This window comes from Hemiscyllium ocellatum, chromosome 5 (genome assembly GCF_020745735.1).
Source record: "Hemiscyllium ocellatum isolate sHemOce1 chromosome 5, sHemOce1.pat.X.cur, whole genome shotgun sequence".
In the NCBI taxonomy this organism is placed as follows: domain Eukaryota; kingdom Metazoa; phylum Chordata; class Chondrichthyes; order Orectolobiformes; family Hemiscylliidae; genus Hemiscyllium; species Hemiscyllium ocellatum.
In genome coordinates this window covers 125516490-125530871 of record NC_083405.1, presented here as the reverse complement: position 1 = coordinate 125530871, position 14382 = coordinate 125516490, and the positions used below count along the sequence as shown (strand labels likewise).

Below are 14382 nucleotides of genomic sequence, written 5' to 3'. Positions count from 1 at the left end.
AGAGAGCGTTGGTCACCTCTTTCTGGTCAACATTTATCCCAAAACCAACAGATGAAACAGGTCATCGATGTTAGTGGGAACGGAACAATGAACTGCCACATTTCCTACGTTATAAAAGCAATTACAAATTCAAAAGTATCCCACTGGCTCCGGAGAGCACTAAAGGATAACGCTGAGTCGTGTAAGATTACTGCATCTTACCATGATGTGGAGGTGCCAGTATTGGACTGGAATGGACAAAGTTAAAAACCACATAACTCCAGGTTATAGTCCAACAGGTTTATTTGGAAGTACTAGCTTTCGGAGCACTGCTCCTTCATCAGATACCTGGTACAGGGTTAGGGTTTGAAGATGGCGTGGGCACCAGGAATCCTGGGAAGTCCTGGCCATGATCTGTGGTGAGTGGGACAATGTGACACCTGATGAAGGAACAGTGCTCTGAAAGCTAGTACTTCCAAATGAACCTGTTGCACTATAACCTGGTGTTGTGTGATTTTTAATTGAATCTTACCAGACATCAGCAAATTGACAATGTTTGGCAGGTTTTACAGGTTTCTCTCCACCAACCCTACCAAGTGATCTCTTCCCAAAACCCCCATGACTCAATCACTGACCGCCACTCTTGTCACATTCTCCCACTCACCACAGATCACTGCCATGACTTCCCAGGATTCCTGGTGTCCATGCCATCTTTAAACCCTAGCCCCATACCTGGTCACCCATTAACAACCTGCAATCGGCCCAGACAGTTCGGGCAGAGTGGTATTCACACCCCGATTTGCAACCCGGGGAATCCGAAAGTCCTGTGGATCGGGGGTGGGGGGGTAAAATGCGGCCTATCACTACGCATGGAGCATGCCCATGAGGCGTTGGTGCCTGGTGTCCGTGACGGAGGACCAGAGGAGCAAGCTGCAGTCACCAGGCAACTGCTCTGACTTTCATCGTCAGGAACTGTCACTGCCTGGCTTCTGTCAGTAGGTGGGAGAATGGGAATCTCTGTCTGAACGAGGTGCGGGGACACAATAATGGGGATGTCAAGACAGCAGATAGGCCTCACATTGCTCACGAATGAGAATCCTATCTCGCCATTTGCCGTTCAGTTGGAAAATAGAGGTTAATAAAAGTATTGAAGGACATGGATACGATAAACAGACAAGGTCTTTGTCCTGAGGTAGGGGAGTCCAGAACTAGAGGGGATAGGTTTAGGGTGAAAGGGGAAGGTTTAAAAAGGGACCTAAGGGGCAACTTTTTCATGCAGGGAATGAGCTGCCATCGGAAGTAGTGGAGGCTGGTAGAATTACAACATTTAAAAGGCATCTGGATGGGTATCTGAATAGGAAGGGTTTAGAAGGATATGGGCCAAATGCTGGCAAATGAGACTAGATTAGGTTAGGATATCTGGTCGGCATTTGGACTGAAGGGTCTGTTTCCAGGCTGTACATCTCTATGACTCCAGATTATCTTGGGGATCATGTCCTATTGTAAACAAGAGTATTAAACACTGAGCACACAGCATTTAAGAAAAGTGTACCGATCAGATATTTCCTGTATTGTGTACTTTGTGAATGTTGGCAGTGTACGTGGTTTCTGTGCTACCCCTTTGGTAATTGTGCTTCATTGCAGATCCATGACATGTCTACAACTGTCTCTTCAGATCAAAACTCTAAAAGGAACCAAATGGTTAACGCAGAGCTGCCTTACACTCTCCAGTGATTCTGATCACTCAAGACCTCTCGGAGATAGATAATACAAGGGATCTGCACACAAGGAGACCATAGTCAAGGATTATTGAACTGAGCTACATTATTTCATATTAAAGCAATTGGAATTCCTCAACAATATAAGTTTGAGGAATAGTCCCTTCACACATCTCCCTCCCCTCTCTTTTCTTCCTGACAGAATGAGAACAGAACTGGGAGATTTTATGGGATAGGGAAGAAAGACTGAACAGGCTGGGTCTGTCTTCTCTACAAAAGAGAGGCCTGAGGCCTGATGGAGGTCAGCAACACGACATCAGAGTTTGACTGAAGCAACATAGGGAAGAAACTTCGAGTTGAGGGAGGTGATGGTGTAATCATAATGGTACTAGACTAGTAATCCAGAGAAGCACAGCAGGTCAGGCAGCATCCAAGGAGTAGGAGAATCGACATTTCGGGTAGAAGCCCTTCCTCAGGAGTGAGGCTGATTCCAACAGCCTCATTCCTAATGAAGGGTTTATGCCCGAAATGTCAAGTCTCCTGCTCCTCGGATGCTGCCTGACCTGCTGTGCTTTTCCAGCGCCACATTCTCAACTCTGATCTCCAGCATCTACAGTCCTCACTTTCTCATAACTGTAGCAGATGCAATGCAATGGCAATTCGGGATGAGTAACAATGTTCACAGCGGGAGAAAGATAGGCAAACAAGTTCCGTGTGGGCAGGTCCTAAACAGCGATGCAATAATGACCAAATAATCTGCTTGTTCTGGAGTTGGCAAAGGATATACGTTGGGCAGGAGTCTAGGGAGGACTCCTCTGTTATTCTTCAAAATAGAGTCCTCGGATCTTCTCCATCCATCTGTATGTAGAAGTGACGTGACTGCAGATTGAGCGCTGTGGAGCACGCAAAATACTTGTCCATGACACCAGGAAAGCTCCCAGTTAATGTTGTAAAGGGGGTCTTAGATCAGAGTGGTGCTGGGAAAGCAGGCAGCATCCAAGGAACAGGCAAATCGACGTTTCAGGCAAAAGCCCTTCATCAGGAATAGAGGCAGGAAGCCTCCAGGGTGGTGAGATAAATGGGTGGGGGTGGGAGGTGGGGCTGGGGAGAAGGTTGCAAAGAGTACAATCAGTGGATGGGGGTGGGGATGGACGTCATAGGTCAGACAGGAGGGTGGGGGAAGGTAGCAAAGAGTACAATGGGTGAATGGAGGTAGGGATGTTTAATGCCTCATTTGAACTGACGTCCTCAGTTTAAGTAGCAATGACTATGTCTAAATCAAAAGCAACATATGCAGACACTGAAAATCTGAAATAAAATTGAAAATGCCAAAAACATACTAGTGACCTGAACCAGTAATTCTCTTACTCGTCCAGGGATGCTGTCTGACCCGCTGGACATTTGGAGCATTTTGTGCTTTAACTTCATTCCTATTATTAATTTATGGCTATTTCAAACATGCTCAATAACTGGACAGAGTTAACAAAAAAAACACTGGTTACAGAAAGAACATCTCCTTATTAAAAAACAATCTTATAGACCATAACTTTCCAGCGAGTTGGAGTATAAGAGTAAGGAAGTCTTACTGCAACAATGTACAGTGTATAAGGTGCTGATGAGACCATGTTTGGGATACCATGGGCTGTTTTGGTTCCCTTACTTAAGGACAGATATCGTTTCATTGGAGGCAGTTCAGAGAAGATTCACAAAGATGATCTCCAACATGGAGGAAGTATCTTATAAGCAAGGGTCAGACAGATTAGGGCTATACTCACTGAAGTTTAATACAATGAGAGGTGATCTCATTGAAACATATAGGATTCTTAAGAGACTCGACATGGTAAATGGTGAGGATGTTTCCAGTTATGGGAGAGTCTAGAGCATAGTGTCAAAATAAAGGGATGCCAATTTAAGGCTAAGAAGAGGAGGAATTTCTTCTCTCAGAGGGTTGGGAGTCTTTGGAACTCCTTGCCACAGAGTGCGGGAGGGGCAGAATCCTCGTGCATATTTAAGACTGAGTTAAAGAGATTCTTGATCAGTCGGGGAATCAAGGGTTACAGGGAAAGGGCAGGAAAGTGGATGTTGGAGCAACCATGATCCTAGTGAATGTGGAGCAGGCTTGAGGGGCCGAATAGCCTTCTCCTGTTCTTTTTTCTTTAAATGGTCTTCATATGGTTCTATAAATGAATTTCATAAACATTAGCCCATCTGGTCAAAAGTATAATGGTCTATTCAGTAAACATGTACACTAAATATGATGGCATATCTTTTAATGGCATCATCACATAATTTCATTATGTGCTAATCTGTAAACAAGTCCATTGATTCTGGCAATGCACGTTAATTGTCTCTGACCTAATAATGTAACAAGCCTAGGATTAGTTCAGTCAATGCATCACCATAGTCTGTAAACTCTAATTGGTCAATTGAAACATTTTTAATTATAATTTGAGATTTACAAGATAATCTGAAAACATATCAAATGGCCACTAAATATGGCACTTACTCAATAGACTGACACCAATTTCATAATGAACACCTTGTTTGCAATGAATATCTAAAAGTTGACTGGCATGTCCTTTATCCTCACATCATTGCGAAAAATTGTCAATAAAAATGAGTTTTGATTTGACTTAGCATTAGCAACACAAGTATTGTCTAGCTTCAATTGCCTTTCAAGGGGGGAGGTGTATTTTTTTGTCCACAATGAACATGCAGTGCACCCAATGTTAATAACAGACTGGCTTACAACTTATTACCATGATATTTACAGATAGAACACTAAAGACTCAGAATACAAATGATATAATCGTTATGGAATGGAGACTCACAGGCCGGGGAAACGCCAATAATCAATCATGGCGCTGTGTCACGTTAGTTGATCTTGGTTAGACAGGTATACCAGCACTATAGTTGACCTCAGTATTGTCATGTAGTGGAAAACAGGAATAAAAAGGTGCAACTGGCTAGAATTTCCAATCTTGATTATTGCATTACACACTGCCAGATATTCTTCAAAGTTAAACCAACAAGCAAAGAAACGGTGTCAAATCTGATGCCTTTGCAGTTGAATAGCCTTCTGACACACACTTCCGAGATTCACCACAAGGGTGTAAATCAGAATAAATCACCATAAAGCACTTGCAGGAGCTGAGCATTTTTAGGATAGGTAGCTGGAAAATTGGAGTAGGCGTTTGATTTTTGCAGAGGTGCAATGAGAAAATTTGCAGGCCTTCCAGCTATAGTACTGTTGCCTGGAGGCTGCATAAAGTCCCTTGGACTGTACCCAACATTGTGGATATCAAGAGAAGTGAAATCATGTTAAGTGAAATCATTTTAAGAATGAGGTATGTTTTATGAAGAAAAGTTGAATTTTATTGCACTTTTAATATTCAATGCAAATTATTTTCTAATGTACTTTTTTTAGAAATTTTATGAATAAAATGGAATTTTGGAAATAGAATTCTTTGACAGGTCAAGGTAGCAACAAGGGTCCTTCCCGTTAGGTCCTTCCTGAATACCTGGAGTCTCATCCTCTCTCTACATTACCCTCGAGCCAGCCACAGACAGAACTTCATCCACCTCCGTTTGAATTGTGCTTTTTCAAATCAGGTCTGGAAGAGAATGTGATGGCTTTTAAAGTTAAATATCACACAACACCAGGTTAGTCCAACAGGTTTAATTGGAAGCACTAGCTTTCGGAGCGTCACTTTTTCACCAGATGGTTGTGGAGTACACAATTGTAAGACACAGAATTTATAGAGAAAGTTTACAGTGTGATGTAACTGAAATTATATATTGAAAAAAACCTGGATTGTTTGCTAAGTCCCTCATCTTTTAGAATGACCATTTGGCGTTATACAACATGGTCATTTTAAAAGATGAGAGACTTAACAAACAATCCAGGTCTTTTTCAATATATAATTTCAGTTACATCACACTGTAAACTTTCTCTATAAATTCTGTGTCTTACAATTGTGTACTCCACAACCACCTGAAGGGGCAGTGCTCCGAAAGCTAGTGCTTCCAATTAAACCTGTTGGACTATAACCTGGTGTTGTGTGATTTTTAACTCTGTACACCCCAGTCCAACACCGGCATCTCCAAATCATGATGGTTTTTGTTGCAATCCTCGCAGTTTCTGGGATTCAGGGCCCTGCGCTGCACAAACCACTCTCAGGAACAAATATTCTTTGGTCTGCCCAAAACTTGTTAGTACTCCACTGAAAAGAGCTCTTGACAACTCCATGATGCAGACTTGCACATTCCCAGGTCCAAGACAACTTGAAGCAGTAATTGCACAGGCTCAATAGGGAAAATCCATTTACTAAGGACCATTTTCCATAGTTTAACAAGGGAGTGGATATTGTGTAAAAAAACCACTTGGGCTGAGTCTATGACATGGAATTTGTATTGTAAATATAAAATACAAGTGTGCGTATAGTAAGTCACCTCAGGGTATTTCACACCATTTTGAAAATAAATCAGTCTCAATTGCACTTTATGTATAGTCAACTTGAATGTTTATGAATAAAGTACATTTTCGGAAATCGAAATTGTTTGACTTGAACTGAGTCCTGAAAATATACCCTGTTAATGGGTCTATAATGCTGCAATAACGTATTGAAATAAACTGATCTGTTTTGAACTGTATATATTGTTAAATCTCAACTGTGGCGTGATGCACATTGACAAATCCTATGAATAAAGTACAATTTTGGAGAAAAAAAATATAAATATTAATCTGAAGGCTCTCTCTTTTAATCTAGCACCCCCGTCGTCAGAAGTTTGCTGATCTCGGCTCCCAGTGAGACAAGGAAAAGCAGAATACTCAATGAACCATCTCAGCCGGTGCAGTATTTGAACCCACAGCATCAACATTATTAAGCACCATGCTCTAACAAATTGAATTAGCTGGTCCAACCTCATGATATATTCCATTTGCTTTATATGCGATGTATCAGTGAATGTTTCACTCAACTTTCCATAGCCAAGTGACAAGCAACACTGACTTTTCAAGAGTGGGGGAGCCAATCTACAAATAACACCAGGTTATAGTCCCACAGGTTTATTTGGAAATACAAGCTGTCGGTAGCTACCTGACGAAGGAACAGCGCTCCAACATCTTGTACTTCCAAATAAACCTGTGGGACTATAAACTATTTTGTAGTTTTTAACTTTGCCCACCCCTCCTCAACACTGGCACCTCCACATTAAATCTACAAAATAAGACAGGTTTTATATTAAGTAAGTCAACACACATGGTGAAGTCAGAAAATTATAACTGTCCAAAATTATCCCTCGGCAGAAGTGGGTACTGCAGATGCTGGAGATTAGAGTGGTGCTGGAAAAGCACAGCAGGTCAAGCAGCACCTGAGCAGCAGGAAAATTGACGTTTCGTGCAAAAGCCCTTCATCAGGAGTGAGGCCTTTCTCCTGATATTGGCCTCACTCCTGATGAAGGGCTTTTGCCCGAAACGTCAATTTTCCTGCTCCTCAGATGCTGCCTGACCCGATGTGCTTTTCCAGCACCACTCTAATCTTGATCAAAATTACCCCTTGCCAGCCAGCGTAAAAAAAGTCATTGGAGAGAGTGGAAATTTAATCTGAGGGTCACCGTGCCCCAAGCAAGGAGATAGAGAGATTGAGAATCCTTCATGCTAACCTTAGCAAGTGAACCAACACTATTGGGCATCACATACTGTATCGCAAACCAACCTCCGTGCCAATCGAGCTAACTGGCAACATACCACATCAAACATGCTCAAATCAGCCCACAGTTCCACAAGCCATGAATGTTAACATTACAAAACGAAAGGAACATTTTTTTTAAAAATCAGCATTTCTTTAAAACTTTCCCTGACGGCAAGGACCTTAATTGAGCAGATTGGGGTGAGCCTTAAAATTAGAGGGGGTCAATTCAGAACAGAAATGCGGAGACATTTCTTCAGCCAGAGAGTGGTGGGCCTGTGGAATTCATTGCCGCAGAGTGCAGTGGAGGCCGGGACGCTAAATGTCTTCAAGGCAGAGATTGATAAATTCTTGATGTCACGAGGAATTAAGGGCTACGGGGAGAATGCGGGTAAGTGGAGTTGAAATGCCCATCAGCCATGATTGAATGGCGGAGTGGACTCGATGGGCCGAATGGCCTTACTTCCACTCCTATGTCTTATGGTTTTATGGTTCCCTGGTGACAACCTGTGTGTGGAACTGGTACCAAAACATAAACAAAGGGGGAACTGGTACAATGAGTTAGAGAGGGAGATGAGATAACAGCAAGGACTGTTCAATGCAGTTCCAAATAGTGCGGGAGGGTGAGGGGGGTCTGCCTTAAGTTGATGTCCACCATCAGGAAGGGGGAAGGCAGAGAGGGACAGTGTCTGAGCGAGATGCTGGTACACTTGCAAACCATTGCCGCTCCCTGTGCAAGGTGAAGAGGAGAGAATACACTCCCAGAGAGAGAAATAATAAAAGCGAAGGTACAGCCTAGGTTCAGAAAGGCGAGGGACTTTGCTGAGGCGTTGGAGATTTTAGGGAGAAGGGGGTGGTGGAGATTTTCCTACCGGTGTTTGGTGTGTTAGAGGGTTTGCAGGGGAAGGGGGTGGTGGAGATTTTCCTACCGGTGTTCAGAGCCGACAAGGAGCTGCTGTTGTCCCAAGTTCGCATCCAGGGGCTGGAGTTGGAGCCGGCGCTTTCGCTAAGGGATGGGCTGTTATCTCCGGCAATGCTCCCCATCGCCGTCCCCTGGCTCCCACACTGACTCAGACAGAGAGAGAGAGAGAAAGAGACTGTGAGCGGAGGTTAGATCCCGCCCGGTATCGCCGTCACGGTGAACGGGGATGAACAGACACAGGCGTTAGCCATATTTCTGGCTGTGATGATGTTGTTGTTGTCGGGCGGGGACTCCGGAGCCCGGGGGAGGGGAGAGAGGGACTGACCGGGCAGCACTCACACACTCCCAGAGCCTGGCTCAGGGCAGCACACACACACACACACACACACACAGCCTGGCTTAGGGCAGCACACACATACACACACACAGCCTGGCTTAGGGCAGCACACACATACACACAGCCTGGCTTAGGGCAGCACACACATACACACAGTCTGGCTCAGGGCAGCACTCACACACTCCCAGAGCCTGGCTCAGGGCAGCACACACATACACACAGCCTGGCTCAGGGCAGCACACACATACACAGCCTGGCTCAGGGCAGCACACACATACACACAGCCTGGCTTAGGGCAACACACATACACACACAGCCTGGCTTAGGGCAGCACACACATACACACAGTCTGGCTCAGGGCAGCACACACACACACAGAGCCTGGCTCAGTGCAGCACACACACACACACAGCCTCGCTCAGGGCAGCACACACACACACAGCCTGGCTCAGGGCAGCACACACACACACAGCCTGGCTCAGGGCAGCGCACACACACACACAGAGCCTGGTTCAGGGCAGCACACACACACACACAGGCTTAGGGCAGTGCACACACACACACAGCCTGGTTTACGGCAGCACACACACATATACACACACACACAGGGCCTGGCTCAGGACAGCGCGCGCACACACACACACACACACAGCCTGGCTTAGGGCAGCACACACACACACACACACACACACAGAGCCTGGCTTAGGGCAGCGCACACACACACACATACACACAGCCTGGCTTAGGGCAGCACACACACACACACACACACAGAGCCTGGCTCAGGGCAGCACATACACACACACATACACACAGCCTGGCTTAGGGCAGCACACATACACACACACCCACACACACAGAGCCTGGCTCAGGGCAGCACACACACACACACAGGCTTAGGGCAGTGCACACACACACACAGCCTGGCTTACGGCAGCACACACACATACACAGAGCCTGGCTCAGGACAGCGCACATACACACACACACACACACACACACAGCCTGGCTTAGGGCAGCACACACACACACACACACACACACACACAGAGCCTGGCTCAGGGCAGCACACACACACACACACACACACACACATACACACAGAGCCTGGCTCGAGACAGCGCGCGCGCACACACACACACACACACAGCCTGGCTTACGGCAGCACACATATACACACACACACACACACAGAGCCTGGCTCAGGACAGCGCGCGCACACACACACACACACAGACAGAGCCTGGCTCGGGACAGCGCGCGCGCGCGCACACACACACACACACAGAGCCTGGCTCAGGACAGCGCGCGCACACACACACACACAGCCTGGCTTACGGCAGCACACATTTCCACACACACACACATATACAGCCTGGCTTACGGCAGCACACACACACACACACACACACACACACCCTGGCTTAGGGCAGCGCACACACACACACACCCACACACACACAGAGCCTGGCTCGGGACAGCGCGCGCGCGCGCACACACACACACACACAGCCTGGCTCAGGGCAGTACACACACACACACACACACACACAGCCTGGCTCAGGACAGCACGCGCACAAACACACACACACACACACAGCTTGCCTCAGGGTAACACACACACACATACTCCCAGAGTCTGGCTCAGGGCAGCACACACACACAAGTGCTGGCAAATGGGCCTAGATTAAGTTACAATATCTGATCAGTATGAACGAGTTGGACTGAAGAGTCTGTTTCCGTGCTGTACATCTTTATGACTCTATCTCCTTATGCTGTCAAACTTGGTTCGATAATACTTTGGGGAGTTTTGCTGTAGAACTTACAGTTTTGATCGTTGTAAATTCTGAGCTGCCATGGGTTCAAATTGACAAGGGGAATGCTGACATAAATAACACATTCATAAAGATTTTCAGAATGCAATGGATGGGGAGAAGCTATTGGGATAAAAAGATAGGTTTTAGTAAGTGGTCCAGTATGGAGGGAATTGGCATGTTTAGTAAGTAAGGGAATTCCAGATTTTACAGCTGAGGTAGCTAAAAACAGTGCTGTAGAACTTACAGGTATGGATGTGCAAGGGGCTTGAGTTGTAAAAATACAGATATCTGAGAGGGTTGTGGGGCCGGAGTGATCACAGGGGCAGGGAAGAGGCAAAAACCACACAAGGGTTTGAAAACACAGTTAAGAATGTTTAAGTCAAGTAAGTCAAGAGGTGAGGAGTAAACAACAAATAACCTTCCTATTTGAGCACATTACGCTCACACTTTCTATGACCTCATGTCGTGGAGTGGGATTCAAACCTGAGCTTCTGGCTCAGAGTCAGGGACACTACCACAGGTCTACTGTGTAATTAATGGTAAGAATCTTAAAATTGCTTAACAGAAATACAGGAGGGTTGTCTTGCAATTGAGTCACAGAGGTACTAAGCCAAACAGTAGAGAAACAAGCTGTTCAGCCCACCAGGTCTATGCCAACCAATAAATGCCAATCTACACTCATCCCGTTTATCTGCACTTGGTCCATAGTCAACTATGCCTTGGCATTTTGAGTGCTCATTCAGGTGCTTCTTAAATGTTGCAAGAACACTTGCCTCCACCACCATCACAGGCAGTGCTTTCCATATTTCTACCCCCCACTGGGTGAAAAACAAAATGTTCCTCAGATCTCCTCTAAACAAATTATTCCTCATCTTAAACTTATGTCCTCTGATCTTAGTCATGACTGCCAGGAAAAAAAAGGTTCTCATGATCCACCCCAATCTATACATCTCAAAATTTTGTATACTTCAGTCAAAAGCCTCCCAACACAGTCTCCTTGGCTCCAGGGAAATCAGCCAGCCTAGCTGGTCATAGAGATGTACAGTATGGAAACAGATCCTTCGGTCCAACTCATCCGTGCTAACCACGTATCCTGAATTAATCTAGTCCCATTTGCTAGCATTTGGCCATGTCCTTCTAAACCCTTCCTATTCACATACCCATCCAGATGCCTTTTCAAGGTGATAATTGTTGAACCAGCCTTCACCATCTCCACTAGCAGCTCATTCTGTGCATGCACCACCCTCTGCTTGAAAAAGTAGCCCCTTAGGTCCATTCTAAATCTTTCCCCTCTCACCTTAAACCTATGCCCTTTAGTTTTGAACTTCGCTGCACTGAGACAAAGAACTTGGCTATTCACCCTATCCATGACCCTAGTGATTTTATAAATCTCAGTAAGGTCACCCCTCAGCATCCGATGCTCCAGGGGAAATTCAGGATATGGATGGGGTTATTGAGAGGAGTTACAGGGAGGTAGTCACACCTCAGATACAAGAAAAAGACAGATGGGTTGCAGTCAGGGGACGGAAAGGGAACTAGCAGGCAGTGCAGGGATCCCCTGTGGCTGTTCCCTTCAATAACAGGTATAATGTTTTGGATATTATTGACGGCAGTGACTTACCAGGGGTTGTCCCTGTTGCTTAGAAAGGAAGCGGGGAGATGAGAAGAGCATTAGTCATTGGGAACTCCATAGTTAGGGGGACAGATAGGAGGTTCTGTGGGAATGAGAAAGACTCACTTTTGGTGTGTTGCCTCCCAGGTGCCAGTGTTCCTGATGTCTCCTGATTGTGTTTTCAGGATCCTTGAGGGGAAGGGGGAGCAGCCCCAAGTCATGATCCACATAGGCACCAACAATATAGGTAGGAAAAATTATGGGGATTTAAGGCTGAAAGTCAGGGAGCTAGGGTGGAAGCTTAGTGCTAGAATAGATTTGTTATCTCTGGTTTGTTGCCCATGTCATGTGCTAGCGAGAAGAAGACTAGGGAGAGAGAGGAGTTGAAGAACACATGGCTACAGGGATGGTGCAGGAGGGAAGGTTTTGAATACCTGGATAATTGGGGCTCATTCATTGTAGATGGAAACTCTACAAACAGAGATGGTCTGTTTAGATTAGATTACTTACAGTGTGGAAACAGGCCTTTCGGCCCAACAAGTCCACACCGAACCTCCAAAGAGCAACCCATCCAGACCCTTTCTCCTACATTTACCCCTTCACCTAATACTACAGGCAATTTAGCATGGCCAATTCACCTGACCTGCACATGTTTGGACTGTGGGAGTACCCGGAGGAAACGCATGCAGAATGTGCAAACTCCACACAGAACTGTTGCCTGAGGCGGGAATTGAACCTCGGTCTCTGGCGCTGTGAGGCAGCAGTGCTAATCACTGTGCCACTGTGCTGCCCATGTCTACACCTGAACAAGAGGGGTACTAATATCCTGAGGGGGGAGTTTGCTCATGCTCTTCAGGAGGGTTTAAACTAATTCAGCAAGGGGATGGGAACCTAAACTGTAATTCCAGTGTCCTGGAGATTGAGAGCAGTGATGGCAGAAATGAAGTTTCCAGATCATAAGAGTTCACCAGCAAGCAGGAAGGTGGTTTGAAGTGTGTCTACTTCAATGCCAGGAGCATCTAGAATAAGGTGGGTGAACTTGCAGCATGGGTAGGTAACAGGATAGTTATGGGGGTCTTTAACTTTCCAAACATTGACTGGAAATACTATAGTTCAAATATAGCAGATGGGTCACTTTTTGTCCAATGTGTGCAGGATGGTTTCCTGACACTGAATGGAGACAAGCCAACAAGCGGTGAGGCCACACTAGAACCTGGCCAGGTGTTAGATTTGGAGGTAGGTGAGCACTTTGATCATAGTGACCACAATTTGGTTATGTTTACTTTAGCAATGGAAAGAGTTATTGCTGAGGGAAAGGCAATAACAAAGCGATTAGGCAAGATTTAGGATGCGTGGAATGGAAAAGAAAATGCAGGGGAAGGGCACAATTGAAATGTGGAGCTTATTCAAGGAACAGCTACTGTGTGTCCTAGATAAGTATGTACCTGTCAGACAGGGAGAAAGTGTTCGAGCGAGGGAGCTGTAGTTTACTTGTGAAGTCCGAGGAGATAGGGGAAGCACTGAATGAATATATTTTGTCACTATTCATAGTGGAAAAAGATAATGTTGTCGAGGAGAATACTGAGATACAGACTACTAGACTAAACGGGATTGAGGTTCACAAGAAGGAGGGGTCAGCAATTCTGAAAAGTGTGAAAATAGATAAGACGCTGGGCCAGATTTACCTTAGGATTCTCTGGGAAGCCAGGGAGGAGATTGCAGAGCCAATGGCATTGATCTTTATGTCATCATTGTCTACAGGAATAGTGCCAGAAGACTGGAGGATAGCAAATGTTGTCCCCTTGTTCGAGGAGGGGAGTAGAGACAACCCTGGTAATTATAGACCAGTGAGCCTTACTTTGGTTGTGGGTGAAATGCTGGAAAAGATTATAAGAGGTAGGATTTATAATTATCTAGTCCAACATGTTTAATTGGAAGCACTAGCTTTTGGAGCGCTGCACAATTGTGTACTCCACAACCACCTGATGAAGGAGCAGCGCTTTGAAAGCTAGTGCTTCCAATTAAACCTATTGGACTATAACCTGGTATTGTGTGATTTTTTAACTTTGTAAACCCTAGTCCAACACCGGCATCTCCAAATCATAGAGCAGAATAAGTTGATTAGGGATAGCAACACGGTTTTGTGAAGGGTAGATCGTGCCTCACAAACCTTATTGAGTTCTTTGAGATGGTGACCAAACAAGTGGATGAGGGTAAAGCAGTTGTTGTGGTATGTATGGATTTCAGTAAAGTGTTGGATAAAGTTCCCCGTGGTAGGCTATTGCACAAAATACGGAGGCATGTGAT

General features: G+C 45.5%; 1 protein-coding gene across 3 annotated transcripts in view; it reads right to left on the bottom strand.

The window, feature by feature from the left end:
• Positions 1 to 8647, bottom strand: part of LOC132816157 (uncharacterized) — an 83523-nt gene extending 74876 nt beyond the window's left edge. For 2 of the 3 annotated variants that reach the window (XM_060825637.1, XM_060825640.1), the window contains exon 1: positions 8317 to 8404. Coding sequence is in view for 1 of the 3 variants with exons in the window: in XM_060825639.1 (XP_060681622.1) it covers positions 8317 to 8431 (115 nt within the window). In the remaining 2 variants the exon portion in view is untranslated. Of the gene's footprint in view, positions 1 to 8316 lie in introns of all 3 variants that reach the window. The other variant, XM_060825639.1, reaches the window with a different exon arrangement.
• Positions 8648 to 14382: the final 5735 nt, after the last annotated feature.